Source organism: Dunckerocampus dactyliophorus, chromosome 3 (genome assembly GCF_027744805.1).
Source record: "Dunckerocampus dactyliophorus isolate RoL2022-P2 chromosome 3, RoL_Ddac_1.1, whole genome shotgun sequence".
Lineage (NCBI taxonomy): Eukaryota > Metazoa > Chordata > Actinopteri > Syngnathiformes > Syngnathidae > Dunckerocampus > Dunckerocampus dactyliophorus.
The window spans coordinates 537,501-560,069 of record NC_072821.1 but is presented as its reverse complement, the minus strand read 5'-3'; the positions used below and the strand labels follow the sequence as shown (position 1 = coordinate 560,069).

The window sequence follows — 22,569 nt, the reverse complement described above, 5'->3', positions numbered from 1 at the left end:
ATGATTGCCTTTTATGACATACATACTGTCTGTATGTATGTCATAAAAGGCAATCATTTGATGATGTCCCCATCTGATCTTCAGGATGGGGATCAGCTGCCAATTCGCTGTATTTTGAAGATCGGATAATATCAGCTTCCTCCAAGATGTTGGGCTGATCCGGTTGCCGTATAATGTTAACACTGGGCCACACTCCAACATGGTAGCTGCACCTCACAGCTGGTCCCACTCGACTCCCACCATCCGCAAGAAGAAAAGGCAACACCACCATGCAGACGTGTCTGCCGTGTACCGTGGTGAAGTTAGTTGGATATTGGTCTCCGAAGCGACAGGGGTAACCCCCCCTCACGGTGTCATGGTGTGGGGAGCTCACACGGGAAGTGCTGCTCTAACTGCTGGTTGTTAATACTGGGGACCGTCAAATGACTATAGCATTGTATAGAGTTTCTTTAAAAAGAAATAAATCTAAATCACACCACAGACGGACCTATAACCAAGGCAAAGGATTAGCCCTACCCTAAAAGTATTCTGCACGCTAATTTTTTCTAATTTGATCTTTTATCGGATCAGGGACCTGACTCAGAGGTTGGTTACAAAAGCCAAACAATATTGTTGGTCATGTTGTGGAATGAAAAAGTACATTCAGCAATACTTTAGAGGGATATTTTCATAACCATATTCAACTCCACAAATTCATGTTTGTAAGAAAAGTTTATTTTAAAAAATGGTTTAAAAATGGTACCGATCGGATCAGCAAGACAAAAAAAAATGATAAAGTCGTCTCAGATATATATATACTGCTAAAAAAAAATGAGAGGAACACTTGGAAAACACATCAGATCTAAACTGGGGGAAAAATGATTTTGAATATGTTTCCTGATAATAAGTGGGTGATGTATTAGTAACAAAATGATGCCACATCATTTGATAGAAATGAAAATGATCACCCTATAGAGGGGGGAAATCAAAGACACCCCAAAAATGAAAGTGAAAAAATGATGCAGCAGACTGGTCCATTTAGCTAAAATGTCATTGTAGCAACTCAAAATGATTCTCAGTAGTTTGTGTGGCCCCCACATGCTTGTACGCATGCCTGACAACGTGGGGGCATGCTCCTAATGAGACTACGGATGGTGTCCTGGGGGATCTCCTCCCAGATCTGGACCAGGGCATCAATGAGCTCATGGACAGTCTGAGGAGCAACCTGGAGGTGCCGGATGGACCTAAACATAATGTCCCAGAGGTGTTCTATTGGGTTTAGGTCAGGTGAACGTGGGGGCCAGTCAATGGTATCAATTCCTTCATCCTCCAGGAACTACCTGCACACACTAGCCACATGAGGTCGGGCATTGTTGTGGACCAGGAGGAACCCAGGTCCCACTGCACCAGCGTAGGTTCCGACAATGGGTCCAAGGATTTCATCCCGATACCTAATAGCAGTCAGGGTGCCGTTATCTAACCTGTAGAGGTCTGTGCGTCCTTCCAGGGATATGCCTCCCCAGACCATCACTGACCCACCACCAAAGCGGTCATGCTGAATGATGTTGCAGGCAGCATAACGTTCTCCACGGCATCTCCAGACCCTTTCACGTCTGTCGCATGTGCTCAGGTTGAACTCGCTCTCATCAGGGAAGAGCACAGGGCACCAGTGGTGTAGTTGCCAATTCTGGTGGTCTATGGCAAATGCCAATCGACCTCTACGGTGCTGGGCGGTGAGCACAGGGCCCACTACAGGATGTCGGGCCCTCAGGCCACCCTCATGGAGCCTGTTTCTGATTGTTTGGTCAGAAACATTCACACCAGTAGCCTGCTGGAGGTCATTTTGTAGGGCTCTGGCAGTGCTCATCCTGTTCCTCCTTGCACAAAGGAGCAGATACCGATCCTGCTGAGGGTTGAAGGACCTTCTACGGCCCTGTCCAGCTCTCCTGGAGTAACTACCTGTCTCCTGGAATCTCCTCCATGCGTCCAGGTACCGCAGTGATGCCCTGATCCAGATCTGGGAGGAGATCCCCCAGGACACTACGGACACCATCCGTAGTCTCATTAGGAGCATGCCCCCACGTTGTCAGGCATGCGTACAAGCACGTGGGGGCCACACAAACTACTGAGAATCATTTTGAGTTGCTACAATGACATTTTAGCTAAATGGACCAGCCTGCTGCATCATTTTTTCACTTTCATTTTTGGGGTGTCTTTGATTTCCCCCCTCTATAGGGTGATCATTTTCATTTCTATCAAATGATGTGGCATCATTTTGTTACTAATACATCACCCACTTATTATCAGGAAACATATTCAAAATCATTTTTCCCCCAGTTTAGATCTGATGTGTTTTCCAAGTGTTCCTCTCATTTTTTTGAGCAGTGTATAAGTATAACTGCCTGTTTTACTATGCATATGACAATAAAACTCTTGAATCTTGAATTACCAAATTAAAAGGCTCTACTTGTCATCGGATGGATACCAAAATATGTAGTATATCCCATATCTACTTCCAGTCTTATTTAAATGCGTTTGTGTTTTGTGTGCTGTTGGCTCGTCTGTTTCAGACTCTCAAGGCTGCAGCCACCGTCTACTCCAGGGGTCCCCAACCACCGGGCCGTGGCCCAGTACCGGTCCATGGGCTGGGCTGAACTAGGCCTAGGAAAACTTTCAGGCGCAATTATACAAAAAATAAACACATTTGTAAATACTGTAAGTAAGTACAATTTTACGTAAATGCATATAAATTTTGGAAATATGGGCCATTATTTTATTCCAAAAATAATATAGTTTTTGCATGTTATTTGTTGCAAGTGTCCCACTTTGTTACTAAATGAGAAATTAGATCGCTATAATGTACAACACCCACGCCCCCGGTCCGCAGAGATTTGTGGGAACATGAGCTGGGCCGTGGGTCCAAAAAGGTTGGGGACCACTGATCTACTCCATTTGCGTCCTTGGAAACAAAGCAACAATGCATACTATTGCTGAGAAGTACTGTCAGATTGTTGGTTTATTTACCATGTGAAAAGTGTGGTGCTGATGTTTGGCTCAGAAACGAAGGACTCGGTTTGCTCGGCCTCCGAGAATGACCTGGGACGGGCCGGAGGGAGTGCCCAAGTCTGTCCGGTGAGCGATGAAGACAAGATGGCTGCCGCTAAGGCTGATCTGTGGGAGGAAAAAACAAATCCATGGACAAGGTTGACCTTGTGTTGAAGGAATAGGATAATGCCTACACAGTGTCCAGTGGCTGAAAGAGGGAAAGGAAAGGAGAAAAGAATGTAAGGAGATGAGGTGGACGCAGGTAGGTCCTGGTACCTGGGTCTCTCAGGTGAGGGGTTTGGGCTGCGAGGGGGTGGGGTACGAGGCACGGCAGCTTTGGGGGCAATGGAGGCAGCGGGGATCAAGCCATGTGCTATGTGTTTCTACACACACGCACGCGCAAACACACGCACGCACGCACGCACATGCACACACACGGGGAAGATGACTAACATGACTTCAAGCACATACAATTGTGGTCACGTGGTGAATGTCGAGCTCTTTTAGACCGGAAGTTACTTCCAAAATGTCAACAAAAATGAAAAAAGATGTGGCGGTAAATGAATGTTTCCACTACCGTTTTAGTGCAGCTAACTTTACAGTGCTTACACGTAAATAAACAATCTAGTGTCGGTAATACTCACATAGTCTTTGCCCTTCTCCCTCCTGAAGTTCAGTCTCAACATGGCGGAGACAACAAGTTCTTGCTAATTATTTAACGCAACGCTGTGACGGTCAGATCACTCGTTTACCGTCGCTGACCTTGTACTTGAGTGTATTTAGCCGTTTAAGCTAAACGTCTCCCACCTAGTTAATGTTTTTGACGGTTCCCGACATATGACAAAATGCTAATCTGTGTCAAGGCACTGGCGGTTACTTGTAGCTTCCTCGTATTTAGACGCTTCTCAGCCTTAGGGCACCTCGCTTCATCAGCCGCTCTTATTGGCTTGGAGCCTCTCCTCTGACCAATCAGAGACGCGTTTCATTTTACCTAGCAACGCATTCCCTCGTCCTATATGGCTTTGACCGTTAAGGGGCGATGGAGTTTCACATTGTATAATTATTTTTTTTTTCGAGAATTCATTGAACTACTTGTATAATAATAGAATAGCATGCCATACATTATTATGTACGCTATATAATTAGACATAATATTTGAACTTTATCACAGTCTTGCCCAAGGACACAACAGGGATGGAAGAAGCAGGAATTTTTCTTTCATTATTTTGAATTTGAATTTAAAATTTTGCCTATAAATTATATATATATATATATATATATATATATATATATATATATATATATTATATATATATATTTTAGTTAGAAAACCTTTCTCACATCAGCAACAAGTGGAAACATCCATCATTAACTTGTAGCTTGCTTATCGATGCAAAATACATACCAAAGTTTACATTTGTATGGAAAAGCGGTAAGCAAAAGGTGTAATTCAAAGTAAACTAAACTGCTATATTGCTTCCTTGCCACCAGTGGTGAGACGTGCCAAAGTCAATCACCTATTTTGATATTTATGTGGAGGATTAGTATATCATGTGAGCACAGACGCCGTGTTAGCTCTCTTAGCACCAAAGTCATTCTCAGCCTGATGAATATACAGTACTAGGAATAAAATACCACAAGTTTTTGGTTCCCTTTGTTTTATTAAGATTAACACACCAGACACCAAGAATTTCCGCAAAATCATTTACACCACAGAAAGCAAGAAATGAAGTCTTTTTTTTTCGTTTAGCACTTTTACAATGACAGCTCAGTCGAGCATAAATGGCACTAAATACGACAGCAAACGGTAAAGACAGGAGCATCTTGTCAGTGTTACTGCAGGCGAACACGCCACAACAATCTTACAGCAAAGACAAAATGTACCAGGCAACATCTGCAACATGGATTCTGCTAGACTGGTCAAATACATTCTTCCGACAAATCCAACGTGCAAAAATAATTCACAACGTTCCATTCACAAACGACCACAATTTAACAGAGACATACATATATTTATAACATAAATAATTTGATTATCAAACGTGTATAAGAATCTACTTTGTAGATGAAAGAGATTGTCTAACACTGGAAAAGTGTCAGCACATACTGTACATGTACAGTATGGGCAAGTCAAATGGCTGTGCAGTCTTTGCATCATTGACCGACCAGGACACTAAATAACCTTCCATTGTGTTACCACACACACACACACACACACAAAATAGGGCTAGACCCGGATGACATGACTGGTGTACATGAGGCAAAACAGTCCTTTTATTGTGTCCCTGGCACCAGGCAAAAGAACACAAATAACAACCTCAGTTTTTTGTGATCTGAGTAAGTATGATGGGCCACGTTGAAAAAATAGAGAAAAAAAGTCGTAATATTATCTTTGCCCAAGGCCAAAGGTCACATGAGTCCCCCCCTTTTCATAGCTGTCTCTCAGACAACGCCTGAGTACTAAAATAATTGGAGAATAAAATGGGAAATTTACGAGAAAAGAACTGGTAAGTTTATGTAACAGGCATTGCCTGAGACAGTGATGAAAACGGGGGACTCATGTGACCTTTGGCCTTGGGCATGTGGGTGGGTGCGAGAAGGGCTAGCTAGCCATGTAATGTAAATGCTCAACTGCTTGGTTTTGCTGCCACGTTATAAATAAAAGCTTGCCTGAAGCAAGAGGAAAGTTTCCTTTCTTCTTGAAGAGCTATGCTCCATTTCCCCCTCACGCGTACGACACCATCACACCTCCTATTAACACTTCATTCTCATACTTATCAAGCTTTATTCTCGTAACATGACTTTTCTCCTAAATTTATGACTTTCTCGTAAAATTACAATGTTTTTTCTGGTAAATGTACAGCTTTATTCTCGTAAATGTACGACTTTATTCTCAAATTTTATTTTCATAATATTGTGACTTTTTTTTGGTAAATTCTTGTAAAACCTCATATTACGATTTTGAATGTGGCCCATAGAATAAACCAGCACTGCATGACTGACACACCACAACCACAAGGGGCAGGGTACTGCAAAAATCAAGGAAGTTCTCAGTGACGTCAGCGCAAGCTGGATAGCCAGTTTTGGCGTTTACTACGGCGACCACGTGTGGGATGCGTGGATAACTTACTGGTCCGCTTGGGAATGAGTACAATCTTTAAATGGGACATTCTCAGTGGAGTTAGAAAGTTGTGAAAAGTGAAGCCAGCGGATCACAAAGTGGAACATGTGACCTGACAGCCGGCTGATAGGATGTTATGTCCCGACTCACTGATGCACTAAAAGACTATTCAATGGTTTGACTCCATTACGGTATTTGTTCAAATGTATTTCCAGAAAAGATGTGAAATCACGTCACTGCTTCTTCACTACTCTTCTATGAGTTGTCTGCTATCTTTTTGTTTACGTCCGACTAGGGACACTTCCAGATGAGATCTCGTAAGCAGTGAATGTCATATTTCCCACTTCCTAGAAAGGTAACATGCAGCCGGGTTATCCACGTTCTGGCGCTCACTTCCAGGTCGTGTCGTTTGCAGCGCAACAGTGACTCAGTGAGGAAGTAAGCGGTAGTACGGCACGTGGAGCTGGCTTGTTCAGGCACTTCTTTCAAGGCTGTATCACATTTAAAGTCATATTTGTATCATTTGTACTTCTGAATGAGCAGTGAGCTGGACAGCGTGGACACGGAGGAACACTGCAGGTTGTAAAGGAGTACCTTCACGTGCACGGTGCAGGACTGAGGAGGTCTTGTTGGGATACGTGTGGAAATAAACAAGATACATAAGAGAGAAGTGGTTTTCCCCACGGTGCTGGCACAGTGTTTAGTTTACACTGCATTAGAGACGGTTGTGTACCGGTGTACCTACACGGGCCCCCACCGTTAGCTGCCGTCCACCATGTCAGCATGGACATTTAGGGCAAGACCACCGCTCGGTCCGTCAGCAGGCCCGGCGAGGCTGCTCAGTAGAGGACGCTGTCCTTGTAGGAGCTGGGGAAGGTGGGACAGGGCTTGTTCCAGGACTGCTCGGCCGTGGGGAGGCTGATGGTGCTGGCGCTCTTCATCTTGTTCTTCAGGCCCCAGCTGAGGAAGGACGACTTCTTGCTGACCTTGCGGGACTTGGGGTTCTTGTCGTCGTCGTCGTACGCCAGGCAAATCATGGAGTAGGTCTTGGGCAGGTTCCCGCAGAAGGTGGCACTCTTGGCGGGCTGCGCACGCACGCACACACACACACACACATGAAATCAATGAGTGTGGTGCTAACCTTATGCTATGCTGTCAATGTACTACATACGGTAAACCACACAGACAAGAAATAGGCTACAAGAGTCATGGGGGAGGAGTAAAACATAAATAAATAAAATATATATCAGGCTTTGCTCCACATCTTAAAATGCACGCATCAGCCAGCTACAGACATGGCAGCTGTATCATTTATTCCGTTTAATTGGTCCCAGACCCGACTGTGATAACGATAAGTCCATTTGCGCAAAGTAGGATTCCTTTTTTCTAAATACAATGTTTGTGTAGTTACAGCATTTAAAAGCTTCTAAACGCCTTTTGAACACTCATATTACCCAACTTAGCAGGCATGATAACAGAAAAGAAGATAAGATAAATGCTGCTCCCCCAGCAGACCACGCCATAGAAGATGGCAGAGGCCACCACAGAGTCATAGAAGGTCTCCAGGAGTGCCCCCTGCACCCAAAGGGGTCTGCTCTGTCCTTTTTTGTGAAGTGCAGTTGTGTTGTCGTAGACGTGAATCAGACTTGTGCTGTGTGTGTTGCTGTAAAAGTGTTCCCTAGGGAAGCTGAGTGGCAGGCGGACAGGAAGTGATGACTCACCACACTTTTTGAGACTACCATAAAAAGACACAGCACACCTCTTAACAGGCATTTGAAATAACTCACTGGTGGCTCCATCTTGTTTGTGACATTAAAGAAAAAAAAAACACTTTTTGTCACCCACAGCATCCATAAAAAATGACGTACACACACACACACCATGGCCGATTATGCAAATGAGATGACAGCGTAGCTTCCAACCCCCACATCCCACCCCCACAGATAGATTGCAGTCCTGAGGGAAACACTGGTGTATGTGCAAAAAGAGTATGTGCATAAAAGAGCTTCTTGGACACTTATTAGAATTAAAGCTACAGACACACAAAGAATGGCTTTTAAATTCCAGCAGAAGCCAAAACACCGGTGTACTAACGTGCGACGTCTGACATGTGTTTGTCCGTACCATTGTGGGGTTGCCGTCCAGCACGCTGACCACCTGGATGTCGACGCCCTGCTCGTCCACGTCCTTCAGCAGCCGCATCACCTCGCCCACGCTCATCCACTTGCAGGAGGTGTCGCCCACGGCCACGATGTAGTCGCCCTCCTTCAGCCCTTCGGCCTGCAAACACACGAGACGGGAGGACAGCGTGAGGAGAGTAAGCGCACCGGCGCGCCATGACCTCCTGACACCACCGAGTAAATATTTAAGCAAGCAGGTCCACTTCACCTACTTTCATGGGACACCTTGAGCATCTGTGGGAAAGGATGCGTGGGATCAGAATAAGCATGAAAGCAGCATTAAGGTTCTAAAGAGAATGACCCAGTTAGCCAGTGGGTTTGCGTAACGCTGCTAATCTGTTTGGCTCCTGTCAGCACCTCCTCTCAGGAGAGCAAACGCTGACTCTTAATGACTGGACAAGCGTGGAGGTTACTTAACACCGAGGGTTCAATAAGCAGACAACTCGTTTGATATTCACGTCAGGAAGTTGACACTGAACGTGCTCGGCAGCTGCTGTGCATCATTCTGTTCACTTTGAACGAGAAGGGGCCGTTTGCAGCACGCGACTTGTTCTTTATCGGCCCTCAACATATTTTAGTGAATAATTACAGAAGACAACCAACAAAAACAGCAAGAAAATGCAATGAAGAGCAGTAAAGTAAAAATATTAAAGTCATCATTTTCATATATAAAGTGTTACCTTTACGCCCCCAAAACATGTACGAGCATAACGTAGTAGTATGGCAAATACGATTCGTTCCCACAGTGATTTTTGCAATATTAGTAATAAAACAAAGAACGTTTTTGGAAAATTAGGTTGGGGAAAAAGCTGTGACATTATGAGAATATCCCGGCTGACTTTGGGTGAGAGGTGGGGTACACCCTGGACTGGTGGCCAGCCAATGGCAGGACACATACAGACATTTATACCTATGGACAATGTAGAGTCTCCAATGAAGCTAACATGCATGTTTTTGGAATGTGGGAGGAAAGCGGAGTACCCGGAGAAAACACACACACACACACACACACACACACACACGGCCCTCGTATCCTTTGATTTTACCATACGTGGCCCTCGGTGGGAAGTTTGGGCACCCCTGGTCTATAGTGTCCCAACTCTAAAAGAAGCACTCGCCATTCTTCACAGAGGCTGAGTCAGCAACGTGTGGATGCTTAGTCAGCTGGTGTGCTACACCGTAAAGGCAATACTGGACGTGTATTTACTTGCTATGGGATTCAAGTCTTTTCATGTCATTTGCTTCAAACTGACCACACAATTAAGAAAAAAAAGTGGACTACACGTGTACTCACAGCTGCAGGGCAAAGGGGGTCTAACGAAACCACCTGGACCGCGGCGTCCCCCTTCAGCGTGAAGCCCAGGTCTCGGTCCTCGGTGCGCAGGTGTAGCGTCCGAGGTGGCGTCCAGCGCTGCTTGGCCGAGAAGACGGACAGAGGCCCCTGGGGGGGGGGGGGGGGGGGGGGGGGGGACACAGCGGGAGGTGGTGGTCAGTGAGGCTGCACGGTTTCGGGCCTTGAACACAACACAGCACATCAGACAGGACTTGGATTCATCTGTCCAAGAAGTCAATTACCAGTCCAATATTGAATGGTTTTAAGGAGGACACATCATTTATAGTTTTTATATAAAGGATATTGTCCAAGACAGTAATAGGTGTCCACTGTCGTGGAACCCTGATGAAGATCAAACATGTTTTAGAGGTCAGCTGATGAAACACTAATCCCAAGCATGTCCTCCTTGTCCCCTCTTTTCTGTGACGATGCTGTGCATCTACTGGGAACACGTGTCCTGGTCTAAATCCGTACAGTCCCTTCTTTATGAGGGGATGACACGGTTTAACTCGGCAGACCTGCGGGTGTCCAACATCTCTAATGAAGGACGAGTCTCAGCTCTAACCTTTGACTTCCCCAACTAATTAGTCTGTTCTTTTGGATAACTAGACACAAAGTCATTTGTGTCCATATGTTAGCAGACGTAAGATGATGGAATAGTAGCACGTGTGATTCTGGGACCTACTCTACGTAATCCTGATCACACAAAAAACATGATGGAAACATTTGGAATGGAATATTTTCCACTCTGTTCCAGATGGGTACTGCAACCTGTATGTGTCTATCTACAACAGGGAGATGACACTCACAAGACCCTTCACTTGGAAAAAATGCAGCCTGTTCCTTTAACTTATCCCCTCCCCACACACACGCTTTCATTACAAGCACGTTTTTGTCTCCTGGATGTCGTGCTGCCTAGCCAATACTGGTTGAAACCAGACCAGAACAACACAACCAACAAACATTGGTTACTGGGAAGCTTCATGTTCATTGGGACCGCCTCCACAGGAAGAGGAGCTCCGTTTCACAAACCAACCAACCAATGGAGACCAAGGCAATTCTTCTGGCTTTTGCGCTTGGCAGAGATAACATTTTCATGTATTCTTCCCAGGAAAGTACACAAAGTTTCATGTAAATTGGTTGTGTATTTTTTGCATAATGATGCTAACTAACAAACATTTAAAATAAAACAAACAACTGAGATAAAAATTGGATGGGTTCCACGTTGGTACACGTGCCAGCCTTACAAAGTTTCATGGAAAACCCCCATCAAATCAGAACAAAACCAAATACATAAAAATAGCTCTCGCCTTGGTGGTTTTTGCAAGACTCGTCAGATAATAAGACTTGTGCGTGTGTGTTGCTATAAATGTGTTCCCTAGGGGAGCTAGCGGAGTTTTGGCTTGGTGTGGGTTACTGCAGCAACAGTAGCCCGTGTTCTTATTAGGGATTGTTGTGCCTCTTTTAAGGTAATTCAAGCCTGCAGAAATGCTTTATTTAGGCAAAAAATTGGTAAAATTTGCTTAAATAAGCAAATTTTTGACAAGTAATAGGCCGTATTCAACCACACAATTTATGAACATGTTTTTGACAAACCATGAGAGAGTGAAGCCGCAAAATTGAAACCATGGAGTGGTGATGGATGAGTGAACAGCCTATTGGAATAACATCATGAATGTAACTTGTTGAGCGCCTCTCTGACTGCTGTTGTGTGCGTGGTGGCGCTATGGACATACTGTATGATGTGAATACGGGACAGCCGGGAGCGACCTTCCATTCAAACTGAAAGACAATTTACGCCAATTTTTATGCAGTTTAATTCGTAACTGTGAAAAATATAGACTTTTATTGGTAACATATGCTAGCCGTTGGTGGTGTTCTTATATTTTCTGGTTGAACAAAAAAAAAAAAAAACATAAAAACTTTGTGGAGACAGCACTTTAAAGGGAACACCTCCGTGGCAATGTGGAAATATAACTTTGGAATGGTAGCAGCCATGGAAGCTATACTTATTGTTGGGTCCATGGAGAACATCCGCGTCACAAGCCACCACCATAGAGAACCAAGCGTGAGCGTGGGAACACGTTCCAGTGCAGTTTCCGCCATGACAGCAGTGTTACAAATTTGAGCACCTTGGTTAGTGTTAGTGTTCCGTCCTTTTGGTCAGGTGGACATCCAGGAGGTTTTCTAAGTCTGCTGCAATAAAAACCTCCTGAACACTCACCTGGGAGCTTATTACAAACAATACAATGCACCACTTGCCCCACACCTGTCCATTCCAAGTACTCCACCACTTAAAGGACATGAACGTGAGTAGTAGATTAGTAGCCCACATACCAGCCTCTGGAAAAAGTCGCTGACTTTCACCTTTATGACGGCAGGAACCTCCATCTCTGCTTGGTGTTCGGTTTTAGCTAAAAAAAAACAGAAGAAAAAAATAGTGTTTACAATCCTAAGTACAGTACATTGCAACCATCACGTATGCCAATGCAGCATAAACAGGAACATGACATCATAAGCAGCTGGAATGCAGGTGTGGTGCACCGTGCAGCAGCCTTTTGGAAACACTCACTGGCCACTTTATTAGGTACATCTGCACCATTTAATGGCATCCTTTTACAAAGGCAATAGGGTAAAAGCAGAGACGTTCATGTAGCTAAAGAGGAATGGGGCGATTGTTGGAGAGTCCTACTGTAAATGTGACAACTCATTCCTGCATTCATTGGAACAATCATTTGGAGTGCATGAGAGAATGCAAAGGAAAAGGCAGCTCTCTTTGACCACTTATTCGTTTATAAACATGTATGGTCAAACCCCGGTTTTCCCATCATTCGTTTTTGTCAAAAATGTTCACAACTTTGTTTCGTACAATGTTGCGGTTTTCCGACAATAATGTACTTAAAAAATAGTTCATTTGCTCTGTACTGTATCGTTCTGCCAAACTGAGTGTCCAAACAAAGCACCCAAGGTGTTGCTGACTCACTGTCCGAGCATTTTCTATTGCGTAACAACCCACCATGGGGCCTGACAAAAAAAGTAAGGAACACTATTGAATTCCATCTCGCAACAAGAAGTTCCATCCTTTCATCATTTATAATTAGTGCATGTATTATTCTCTGTAAAATTTATTTTTTCTTGATATTTTGGGGCATTTAAACTGGATTGACATTATTTCCGATGGCAAAACTTGTCTCAGTTTTTATATGTTTCGGTTTTTGTCAGACCTTCTGGAACAAATTCCTGACGAAAACTGAGGTTCCACGGTATATTGCACAACACAGCAGCAACAGAACCAATGTTGTAATCGCGAAAAGGAGCAAACCGGTCAGGCATCATTAATATGAGTCAGTGATGAGTCCACTGTACAGTAAACAACTGTACGGCAAGTCTAACGGGCATGACTTTCACACCAACAGCAGATAGCAACATTTTAAAGCACACGTAGAGGTAGATAAAGCTGCTGGATGCTGACCATGCAGCTACTGCCATTGTATGGCGTTGATAAAAACTACATCAGGCAGTTGCCTACAGCCACAGCTAATGTTTTTTGAGCCCCACCCGGTGACTGTAGGACACTGTGGACTGCGGTTCAATTGGAGCATTTACGGTGTGTTGAGGTTAGACAGGAATCTCCATGGACTCTGATGTTTGCAGATGACATTGTGATCTGCAGTGAGAGCAGGGAACAGGTGGAGGAGAAGCTAGAGAGGTGGAGGTTTGCCCTGGAAAGGAGAGGAATGAAGGTTAGCCTCAGTAAGACAGAGTACATGTGTGTGAATGAGAGGGACGCAAGTGGAAGAGTGAGCTTACAGGGAGAAGAGATCAAGAAGGTGGAGGATTTGAAGTACTTAGGGTCAACAGTCCAGAGCGATGGAGAGTGTGGAAAAGAGGTGAAGAAGCGTGTACAGGCAGGATGGTACGGGTGGAGAAAAGTGTCAGGTGTGATGTGTGATAGAAGAGTTTCAGCTAAAATGAAAGGAAAGGTGTACAAAACTGTGGTGGTGTTTGGTCTAGAGACAATGTCCATGAGGAAAAGACAGGAGACAGAGCTGGAGGTAGCAGAGATGAAGATGCTGAGGTTCTCTCTGGGAGTGACCAGGAAGGATAGGATCAGGAATGAGTACATCAGAGGGACAGCACATGTTAGAGGTTTTGGAGATAAAGTCAGAGAGGCCAGACTGAGATGGTTTGGACATGTCCAGAGGAGAGATAGGGAATATACAGGTAGAAGGATGCTGAGTTTGGAACTGCCAGGCAGGAGGCCTAGAGGAAGACCAAAGAGGAGGTTTATGAATGTAGTGAAAGAGGACATGAAGGTAGTTGGTGTGAGAGAAGAGGATGCAGAAGACAGGGTTAGATGGAGGCTATTGATTCGCTGTGGCGACCCCTGAAGGGAAAAGCCGAAAGGAGAAGAAGAAGACGATGTGTTGTACAGCACTGCAAAGTACCAAAACCAAACGTAATAGACATGCTGTTTAATGATGGTGTCATCAGAACGCAGTACCATCCACGCCAACATTAAACAAATATATCATTTGAGCTTTAGGAGGCCCAGACTCACAGACAATGTCCGGCGCCACCAAGTAGTCGGGAAACTCCTCCTCACTTTGGTTCTCACTGGACTTGTGCAGTGAGCGCTGGTGGCTGGCTTTCAAGATGTCCTGCAGGACCTCCAGCTTGTTGAGGTGGTGACACAAGCAGTGGATCCTCAGGGCCTCCTCGTGGCCTGTGATGGCACGGCGAATGTGGGCTCGACCTGCGGGACATGACAGTCGCTTTCTTTAAGAAGGTGGGAGACCTGGGACGACATTGTCCCCTCCGGCCATGGGATTCACCCGCTCACCGACTCGCTCTCGCTCCGCTCTCTTCTTCAGGATGTCCAGAGGAGAACAGCCCTCAGGGGGGTGATCATACACTTGAGACAAGGTCTTCTCCTGCTGGTCTTCATCATCGGTGGGACCCACTGAACACACAAGAGGACACAAAGCAAATCAATGCTGGCGATCCTTTTCGGTCATAAAAATAAGCCAACACTGATTCATTCTTCCAATTCAAACAAATCCAGGACTTGATAGTCCAAACCCGGGGCTGTAAATGATTCTTTAAATGATAACTTCAAGTCAACAGAGGTTTGGTAGCACGTACGTCTACAGAGAAGGAATATTTTCATGGGTGGGTGCTCATAAAATAAATGTCCCATGAAGTAAAGTACAGTATTTGTCAAGGGTGTTTCCTGTAACGTGATGATCCGCTGCAGTGCTGCGGTTAATGGATCCTTTTTCTCTGGCCTCACACGGGAGTCCCATAATGAGCAACCCCCCTAACCCACCCACCCAATGTACTCTACTCCCTATTCATAAAGTAAAGTAAAGTAAAGTACTGTATTGTACTGTGGATACCAGCAAAAGAACACAACACATGGCTCCCTGCCAGTCCTCTCTCATTGAAACCTTTCTCTCTTCCTCAGTCAGTCTCCCTCTTTTTAGCCCTCCAGCTCTCTAGCTTCATGGAAAACACACCACCATCTGTGTGTGCGTCTCTAAATAGCTGTTATGTAACACCATTTGTGGCTGGATGTGATTCAGTCCAGTAGCACGTATTCACATGCATAAGAGTATAGTTCTTTAGAATAGACCTCATTAGGTACACCTGCACAAGAGCAATTTGCCTCACATACGGCAGCAGCATAACATAAGCTATGAATTCAAAGAATACCTTTATTATTGTGCTGTTGTCACTTTTTAATGATGTAATACACTCTAGTACATTGTGTCCCTCCAGCACCAAGCGTGATCAACATCTATCATCTCCCTCACTTCTTTGTTTTAATGCTTGCTGTTGGAGTTGTGGCTTTTTGTGATGTCAACGGAAAAACCTTCATGGACATGATGCCACAGCTACCTCGCCCCTAGCTAGAGGAGTGGGAGAAAAACGGGAGAAAAAGACGATAGACATATTTGGGATCTAAAAGATAAACAGAAGTGCTTGCTTGTCTCTGATAAGCAGGTGTGAGCGTGTTATTTCAAACGTGTTGGTCATTCAAAAGATCAAAGATGGCGCCCTCCGTGGCAGACGTCTCTGTGACACTGTCCCGTGTTTTTCTATTTTTTGCTATTTTATTGTTCATTTTGGACATTCAACACACTCACGCAATACATTACAACAGGGAGACACTTTTGAACATCGGCAGGGTTCACCATGAACTTTCATTTAGCCTCTCAGACTTTGCCTTTCTTCCGCGCCGGGAGAACGCAGCAGCCTGCGGGCCTGGTGAGCTGAATACCCGGCGAGCAAAGCATCCGAGGCGTAAACGAGGCAAGCGGGCCGGCCTGCATGCTAGGCTAAAAGCTAGAGCGACTAGGCTCCTACCGTCAGGCAGACGCTACAGGAGTTTGAAGTCCAGGACCACAAGGCTGGCAAACAGCTTTTACCCACAGGCCATCAGGCTTCTCAACGAAGCACTCACACACGCCGCACGCAACACACGCACACACTCATAGCACTTTATTATTTATTCATTTATTTATTTATTTATTTGTATTAATGTCTCTTCTGTTTTTGTTGCTTAATTTATTGGTATATATGTTTATGTGTTTATGTTTCTTATGTTCTTATTCTTTCTTGTGTTTTCTTTCTTTTCTTGGGAGAATGAACAGAATAAGATTTTCATTGCATGGTATAACTGCTGTTTTACTATGCACATGACAATAAAACTCTCTTGAATTTTGAATCTCTTGAATTCTACCCAACAACAGGCCAACTGACTCCTTGATTGGTCTCAGGATAGCTTTGCTAACTGAAAATAGATGCACAGTAATCCCTCGTTTACCGTGGTTAATTGGTTGCAGACCTAACCATGATAAGTGAATTTGCGTCAAGTAGCATTCCTTTTCGAGCATTTTCGTAGTTGGAGCATAGACAACCTGTGTGCAACCTTCTAAATACAGTTTTTAACATTATTAGAGCTGTCTAGATATGAAATAACACCCCTATAGTAGGCTCCACACTTGTATTACCCAATACAGTAGACATAATAAGAGAAAATAAGACATCAATTAGACTTGTGCTTGTGAGTGTTGTTGTAAATGTGTTCCGGTGGTGCGGACAGGAAGTTGAGTTTCAGCTCTCTTCTGAATGCCTTGTATTTGTATTTAGCCATTTTTATGCTTGAAAATGCTTCATTAAGGCAAGAAAAGTGTACATTTTGCTTAAAATAGCATATTTTTGACATATAAAAGGCTGCGTCTACGTTTCAGTCACAAGTTACTAAGTGGATGTAAAACAACACAAAAGTGAACGTGTTGCATACCCTGATGGTCCAGAAGGGCGGAGGCCACAAAGTAGTGCGCCATGGAGCGGTAGTGGTTGGTCTTCACTTGAGACATGGTGGACCAGAAAAAGGGCACGTTGTCCTTCACCGGTGTCTGGATCATGGACTGGTGCACGTGGTCGTAGATTTCTGACACCTGGTGAGGTGGGGGTTAAAAAACAAAAAGAAGTGTGTGTTGTGTGTCTGCGGATGCTGCACTCATCTCACCTTGGCAGCCTCCTGGGCCATCCTAAGCAGGGTCAGGACCTCGTTGCGGACGCCGGGCAGAGCCAGCTGCTCAAAGAGACACTCCTGGGCCTGAGCCAACATCATGCGGATGAGCATGGCCAGCATGGCTGGACTCATGTCGTAGCTGGGCGTGTGTGTGAACGTCTCCTTTAGGTGGTTGAGGATGCCTGCACCAGACCGAGTAGAAACGTAAGTGAAAACTGTGTCATCCTCAATTCTGTCATAGAGTACCTGCAGCCTTCTGGAAGGCAGAGATGGCCTCCTTTAGGCCAAGCGAGGTCTGTCGGTCGCTCCGTGTTCCGATCTGGGAGAAGAGGGCGGCTATGTTGAAGAGGATGCTAGCCTTCTCCAGGGAAATGTTTTGTTGGCACACAGGAACGCCGGTGAAGGAGTCGTACCTGAAAGAAAAGAGAAAGAACCCCTTGTAAGACATGAGCGATCGTGTCATTTAAAATGCATGATGTGATGGTGAGTACCATGTGAAGAACAGGCCGCTGTGATGCGACTGCGAGATGAACCGACTCTCTATCAGAGGAAGATGGTTGAAGTATTTTGCCAGCAGCTCCACCCCCACCTCGGTACGACTCGGCGTCCTGCATGCCTGAACACAAAATAGTAAACGTACTTAATTGGTGTAATGTCATGTGATGTATTTAGGTCATGCACTTACATGGTGTAATGTCATGTGATGTACAGGTCGTGCACTTACATGGTGTAATGTCATGTGATGTACAAGTCGTGCACTTACATGGTGTAATGTCATGTGATGTACAGGTCATGCACTTACATGGTGTAATGTCATGTGATGTACAGGTCGTGCACTTACATGGTGTAATGTCATGTGATGTACAGGTCGTGCACTTACATGGTGTAATGTCATGTGATGTACAGGTCGTGCAATTTGGAAAAATATGCCTCAAAAGTCACACAACTTGCAAGGCTTTTGCAAATCTTTGCAAATTAGCCATGCGACCGGTACACACGTTTACGTCCAGGCTGCTCAGTACAATACAATGACAATGGGGGCGTTGGCTCAGATACCCCTGCAAATGACACTTCCATTGCCATTGCACATCCTGCCGTGATGAACATGTAGACTATTATTAGTCTCAACTTCACTCTGTTTTTTTTCATTTTTGCAGTTATTTTTATTTTCCAATTATTTCAACTTTCTTCTTCTTGGAATATTTGGACTGCAACCTAATTTTCCAAATATTGCGACTTTATTTGGCTTTTTTTTCCCCCTCACAATAGCGTGACTTTAAAAACATCATTTTTCTTTAATATTTCGTTAATAAAATTATCTTATTTTCCTCATACTACAAGTTTACTCTTGTAAAATTGTGCCTTTTTTCTGGCTTGAACATGCATTTTTCTCTTTTCTTGTAAAATTACAGCTGTTTTTTTACATTTCTGCTATTTTTTTAAATTTTGTATTTCATGCCAAGTTAAATTTTTCTTCTTGTCATTTTTCTCCTCATAATTCTGACTTTATTCCCACAATATTTTGACTTTATTCTCCTAACATTATAACTTTTTTCACAATTTAATTTTCTAAAAATGACACCTTTATTCGTTGTTTTGTTTGTTTTTCCTAATATTACAAGTTTTTTTGTAATAATCTCTTTAAAATGTCAACTTTATGCGACTAAAATGACATTATTTTTCCTTTTATATTATGATTATGATTCCTTTTTAATTATGATTAAATGAGCAATGTTGTCGTTCAGGTTGATGTGGGGGCCATAACACACGGGTCAGTGACTCATCAGCACAGCGAGCTTGTGTTTACAAATCCCTACCAATGATATCTCACCAGAAGAGCCATTTCTGTTCCAGAGAATGCTCCAAGTAGAATCATATAGTGCGTGTTTTAACATTAGCCTTGCTGTGGCGAGCAGTTCAGTGCAAACAAAGCAAAGTTAAATCAATAAAGGAGGGTCACTGACGCACGCTACTGACCTGCCGCAAGTCCATCAGGTCGGCGATCTCGTCCTCGAAGCTCGTGCCATCTTCGTTGTAATGCGAAACGATGTAATCCTGTCGGAAACAAACGTTAAACATCAAATATATGAATACAGTTCCTCGCACTGGTACATGACGTAGATCCCCCGAGATCCCCCGCCCAACAATAAATGTCATGGAGGCGCCGACCAGAAGGAAGCCGACACCCGCTCATTAAGACGGAGGTGTGCTGTTGGTAAGAGCGGCGCATGGTTGAACGACACCTCCTTTACATGTGAGCCACATTGGTAAATAACACGTTTTATGGTCTCCGCTTCATTGTTCCTCAGTCAACAAACAGAAAGCAGCAGTACAGCCTGCAAACATGTTGAAAAAAAAACAAAAACAATCCGACCGCATACATGGAACGGTTATCATAAACGTGCTATTGTACGGAAGTACAAGAGTCCTTAGAACAGGGGTCAGCAACGTGATGCCCGCGGGCACCAGGTAGCCCCTCACGACCACATGAGGTGCCTGCAAGCCTGCTTTTCATTCAGCTTTTCAGTTAATAATGTGAGAACACTAAAAAGAAAAAGTATTCTGAAACATAAAATGTGAGTTGTGGATACCAGCATTTTGTGAATGTTTTGGTAAAACAAGCATATTTGATCTGTTTGGGTTGAAATATGGTATGAAAATCATTTCTACAAAAATGAGTACCTCGTGGCCATTTTCATTTTCCAAAAGTAGCTCTCGCAAGAAAAAACGTTGGTGACCCCTGCCTTAGAAGAAGTATAAAATTATCTGCCTTTGCGATGACCATTTTACACTAGCTGGGATGCTACGTTAGCATGCTAACACTACTTCATCCGACCTGCAAAGCAGATATCTTGGCAAAGGTTGAAATAAGCTTTGTTCCAGTGTATTTGAACTCAGTGTCTTAGGCACCTTAAATGGCGTTGAAAAGTCGACTTCTTTCGTCTCCTTCAGACCCAGGGCGATGAGCGGGATGTTGGCAGTTTCCCTAGACAAAACATACAAAAAAGAGGTCCAATTTAATCAAATTTGCTTTTTGTGACCCCTAAAATGATATATTATAGTACTCCTGGGCCTTTTTATGTCACGGCTGTAGTTTTAATCTGCTTTAGTAAACAAGCTAGTGCTGCTAAGTTTCCACACAAATAACCAAGCTGGCCGCCAACCCATTGTTGTGGAAAGTTATGTGACCTATGGACGGTTTAAATAAAGTTACTTTGTATTTGTATAGAAACCTAGCTTGGCTGGCTTATCCACTAAAGCATATTAAAGCACAAAAAGGCCTATGAGTGGTATAATAATCTCTCCAGAGGCTCACAAAATATCGCCAAAAAATGACCAAGGATCAAGATGTTATTATACTGTTTAGACTAATTAGCTTTGAGAATTGCTAGCTACAAGCTAGTAACAAGTACTTCCAAGCACAGATTGGCTAATTAGCTAAGGCTAACTTAGCTTTGATGGCCACAATGTTCACTTGAGCAAAAATAACTATTGGAAAGTTAATTTTGCACATAAGGCAACATTCCTACAGCGGACGATACCCAAAAGTGCCTCATTTGCCCCGCAAATGGTGAAAACTCTGAATAAAGCCCTAAAAATACCTTATTGGATAATATAAACTAGGGGTGTAGCAAGGGAAGTCGATACATGAGATTGGGTCTCAAACTACATGACAACTATATAATATCTACTAATAGAATTTCTACTACCTTACACTCTTACACTGGGACAAAGAGACTGTAAGACTGAAAAAAGGGCTCACTCCGCTCATGCTGTTGTTCTATGGAACAAACGCGCCAAGGTCTTGAAACATAAGACAGTAGTATCTACTGAAAAGAGGCCATGATATGATTGCCACTTGAGAAAGTCGCACAGCACAGACGGGAAGTCTGGATTAGGCAGATGGTGCCACTGCAGTACACACACACACACACACACACACAGCAGGGGGTTTGGGTTTTAAAACGTCAAAAGAGGGCCTCAAAGTCCAAACGTGTAACACAAACTCCACACGAGTGTGTAAATTCAACTTTTTCCCTTCATGCGGTCTCTGCTAACATTGAACAGGCGGTCGTTAAGGGATGGATAAAACGGTAACAACGTGCTGACAGATGGAAAGCAGGCTGAGCTGGTTATCAAGGTGGACAAATACCTGCTGCTGCTCAGCCCAGCAGAGAACAGACTGACCGCAACAGTCATAGAAACAAGCCTGACAGGGTTTTGCATCACAGGACACCATCACCACTTGTCCTGAATGGCTAAATGGCCGTTTGTTTGGATGACAACTGTCTTTTGAGCAACGCACAAAGGCAAACATGCTGCAAGTTATTGTTGTCATAGCTGCACCATAAACACTGAACATGCTCAAGAGGAGTGAATGAAAGGAGTAAACCATGTCCACCTACAACTATAACAGCCAACTGTCAGAAAAGTTCCATCCAATACTGAAATCTTTCATCCGTAAACACAACAAACCTAATCTAATGACATTTGAGAGGTCAAAGCTTACAAATAGAATGCCATTTTTGACATTATATTCACAAATTTGAATTTACAATGACGTATTTTGACCAAGACCTACCATAAGACTGACAGCTGCTCATGAAAGCTGAAAAGAAAATCTCGGATGTGAATGTTTATCCACACTTCCAGCAGGGTTTCAAGCAGAGATACTGAACTGATATTTTCCTGAAACGTACCTCCAGTATGTTCTACTGCTGATTCCTAAAGAACGCAAAAAGGGAGAAAGTAACTTTTTTCTGCTGAAAGAGGAGAGTCTAATGTTTCTTTTAGTAGGTTCCTTGTCTATATAGCCTTACAACACAATATTCTGTGTGCCCAGAAAGATCAGTGAGAATGGTCTGAAATGGCCGCTACTGGAGGGCTTGTCCTGGATTGAAGGAGTTCATGAGATGGGAGAATCTATCAAGTGGCCATGCTTTGACCTGGAACTGTAGAAGCAGTCAACAACTCCTCAAATGCATTCATCACTCCACGATAAGAAGGCATTCCTGCGTCTGCCGCCTCTGTCAATCCTAGATGAGTTCATCGGTGCGGCACACTGGCAGTTCCAGTCCATGAAATCACTGACCAACTGCACTGCAATCTCTGCTCGGACTGGACGCCCTGGGCCTCAGAGAGGATATGTGCCCTGATAAACCTCTCAGCAGCACACACACACACACACACACACATGCTCTCAGCCCTCACTACCGTGTTGAAGACATAGACCAGAGCCTGAAGGATCGTGAACCACACTGAGCCTGCACTGCACTAATCACCAATGACTTGATGGATTTGCACAACTGGCTGTGAAGCTTTTGCAAAAAAGTCAGTAAAAAAAGGATGAAAAGCAAAAGAAATATCA

At 44.0% G+C, this 22,569-nt stretch overlaps 2 protein-coding genes across 17 annotated transcripts in view; both read right to left on the bottom strand.

Moving 5' to 3' along the window:
- Positions 1–3,929, bottom strand: part of cep89 (centrosomal protein 89) — a 61,215-nt gene extending 57,286 nt beyond the window's left edge. For all 13 annotated transcript variants that reach the window (XR_008569748.1, XM_054769924.1, XM_054769925.1 and 10 more), the window contains exons 1-3: positions 3,669–3,929; positions 3,301–3,407; positions 3,004–3,150 (exon numbers count right to left, since the gene is read on the bottom strand). Coding sequence is in view for 12 of the 13 variants with exons in the window: in XM_054769924.1 (XP_054625899.1) it covers positions 3,004–3,150; positions 3,301–3,407; positions 3,669–3,710 (296 nt within the window). In the remaining variant the exon portion in view is untranslated. The remainder of the gene's footprint in view (positions 1–3,003; positions 3,151–3,300; positions 3,408–3,668) is intronic.
- A 748-nt stretch (positions 3,930–4,677) lies between these two features.
- rhpn2 (rhophilin, Rho GTPase binding protein 2) overlaps positions 4,678–22,569 on the bottom strand; it is a 44,779-nt gene continuing 26,887 nt past the window's right edge. Inside the window, exons 4-15 of one of the 4 annotated variants that reach the window (XM_054769799.1) lie at positions 20,112–20,187; positions 19,179–19,256; positions 17,693–17,817; positions 17,448–17,614; positions 17,196–17,383; positions 16,968–17,124; positions 14,502–14,621; positions 14,220–14,414; positions 11,996–12,072; positions 9,620–9,766; positions 8,270–8,425; positions 4,678–7,230 (exon numbers count right to left, since the gene is read on the bottom strand). In XM_054769799.1, the coding sequence (XP_054625774.1) occupies positions 6,985–7,230; positions 8,270–8,425; positions 9,620–9,766; positions 11,996–12,072; positions 14,220–14,414; positions 14,502–14,621; positions 16,968–17,124; positions 17,196–17,383; positions 17,448–17,614; positions 17,693–17,817; positions 19,179–19,256; positions 20,112–20,187 (1,732 nt within the window). In that variant the 3' untranslated portion in view covers positions 4,678–6,984. The remainder of the gene's footprint in view (positions 7,231–8,269; positions 8,426–9,619; positions 9,767–11,995; positions 12,073–14,219; positions 14,415–14,501; positions 14,622–16,967; positions 17,125–17,195; positions 17,384–17,447; positions 17,615–17,692; positions 17,818–19,178; positions 19,257–20,111; positions 20,188–22,569) is intronic. The other 3 variants (XM_054769800.1, XM_054769801.1, XM_054769802.1) reach the window with 3 other exon arrangements.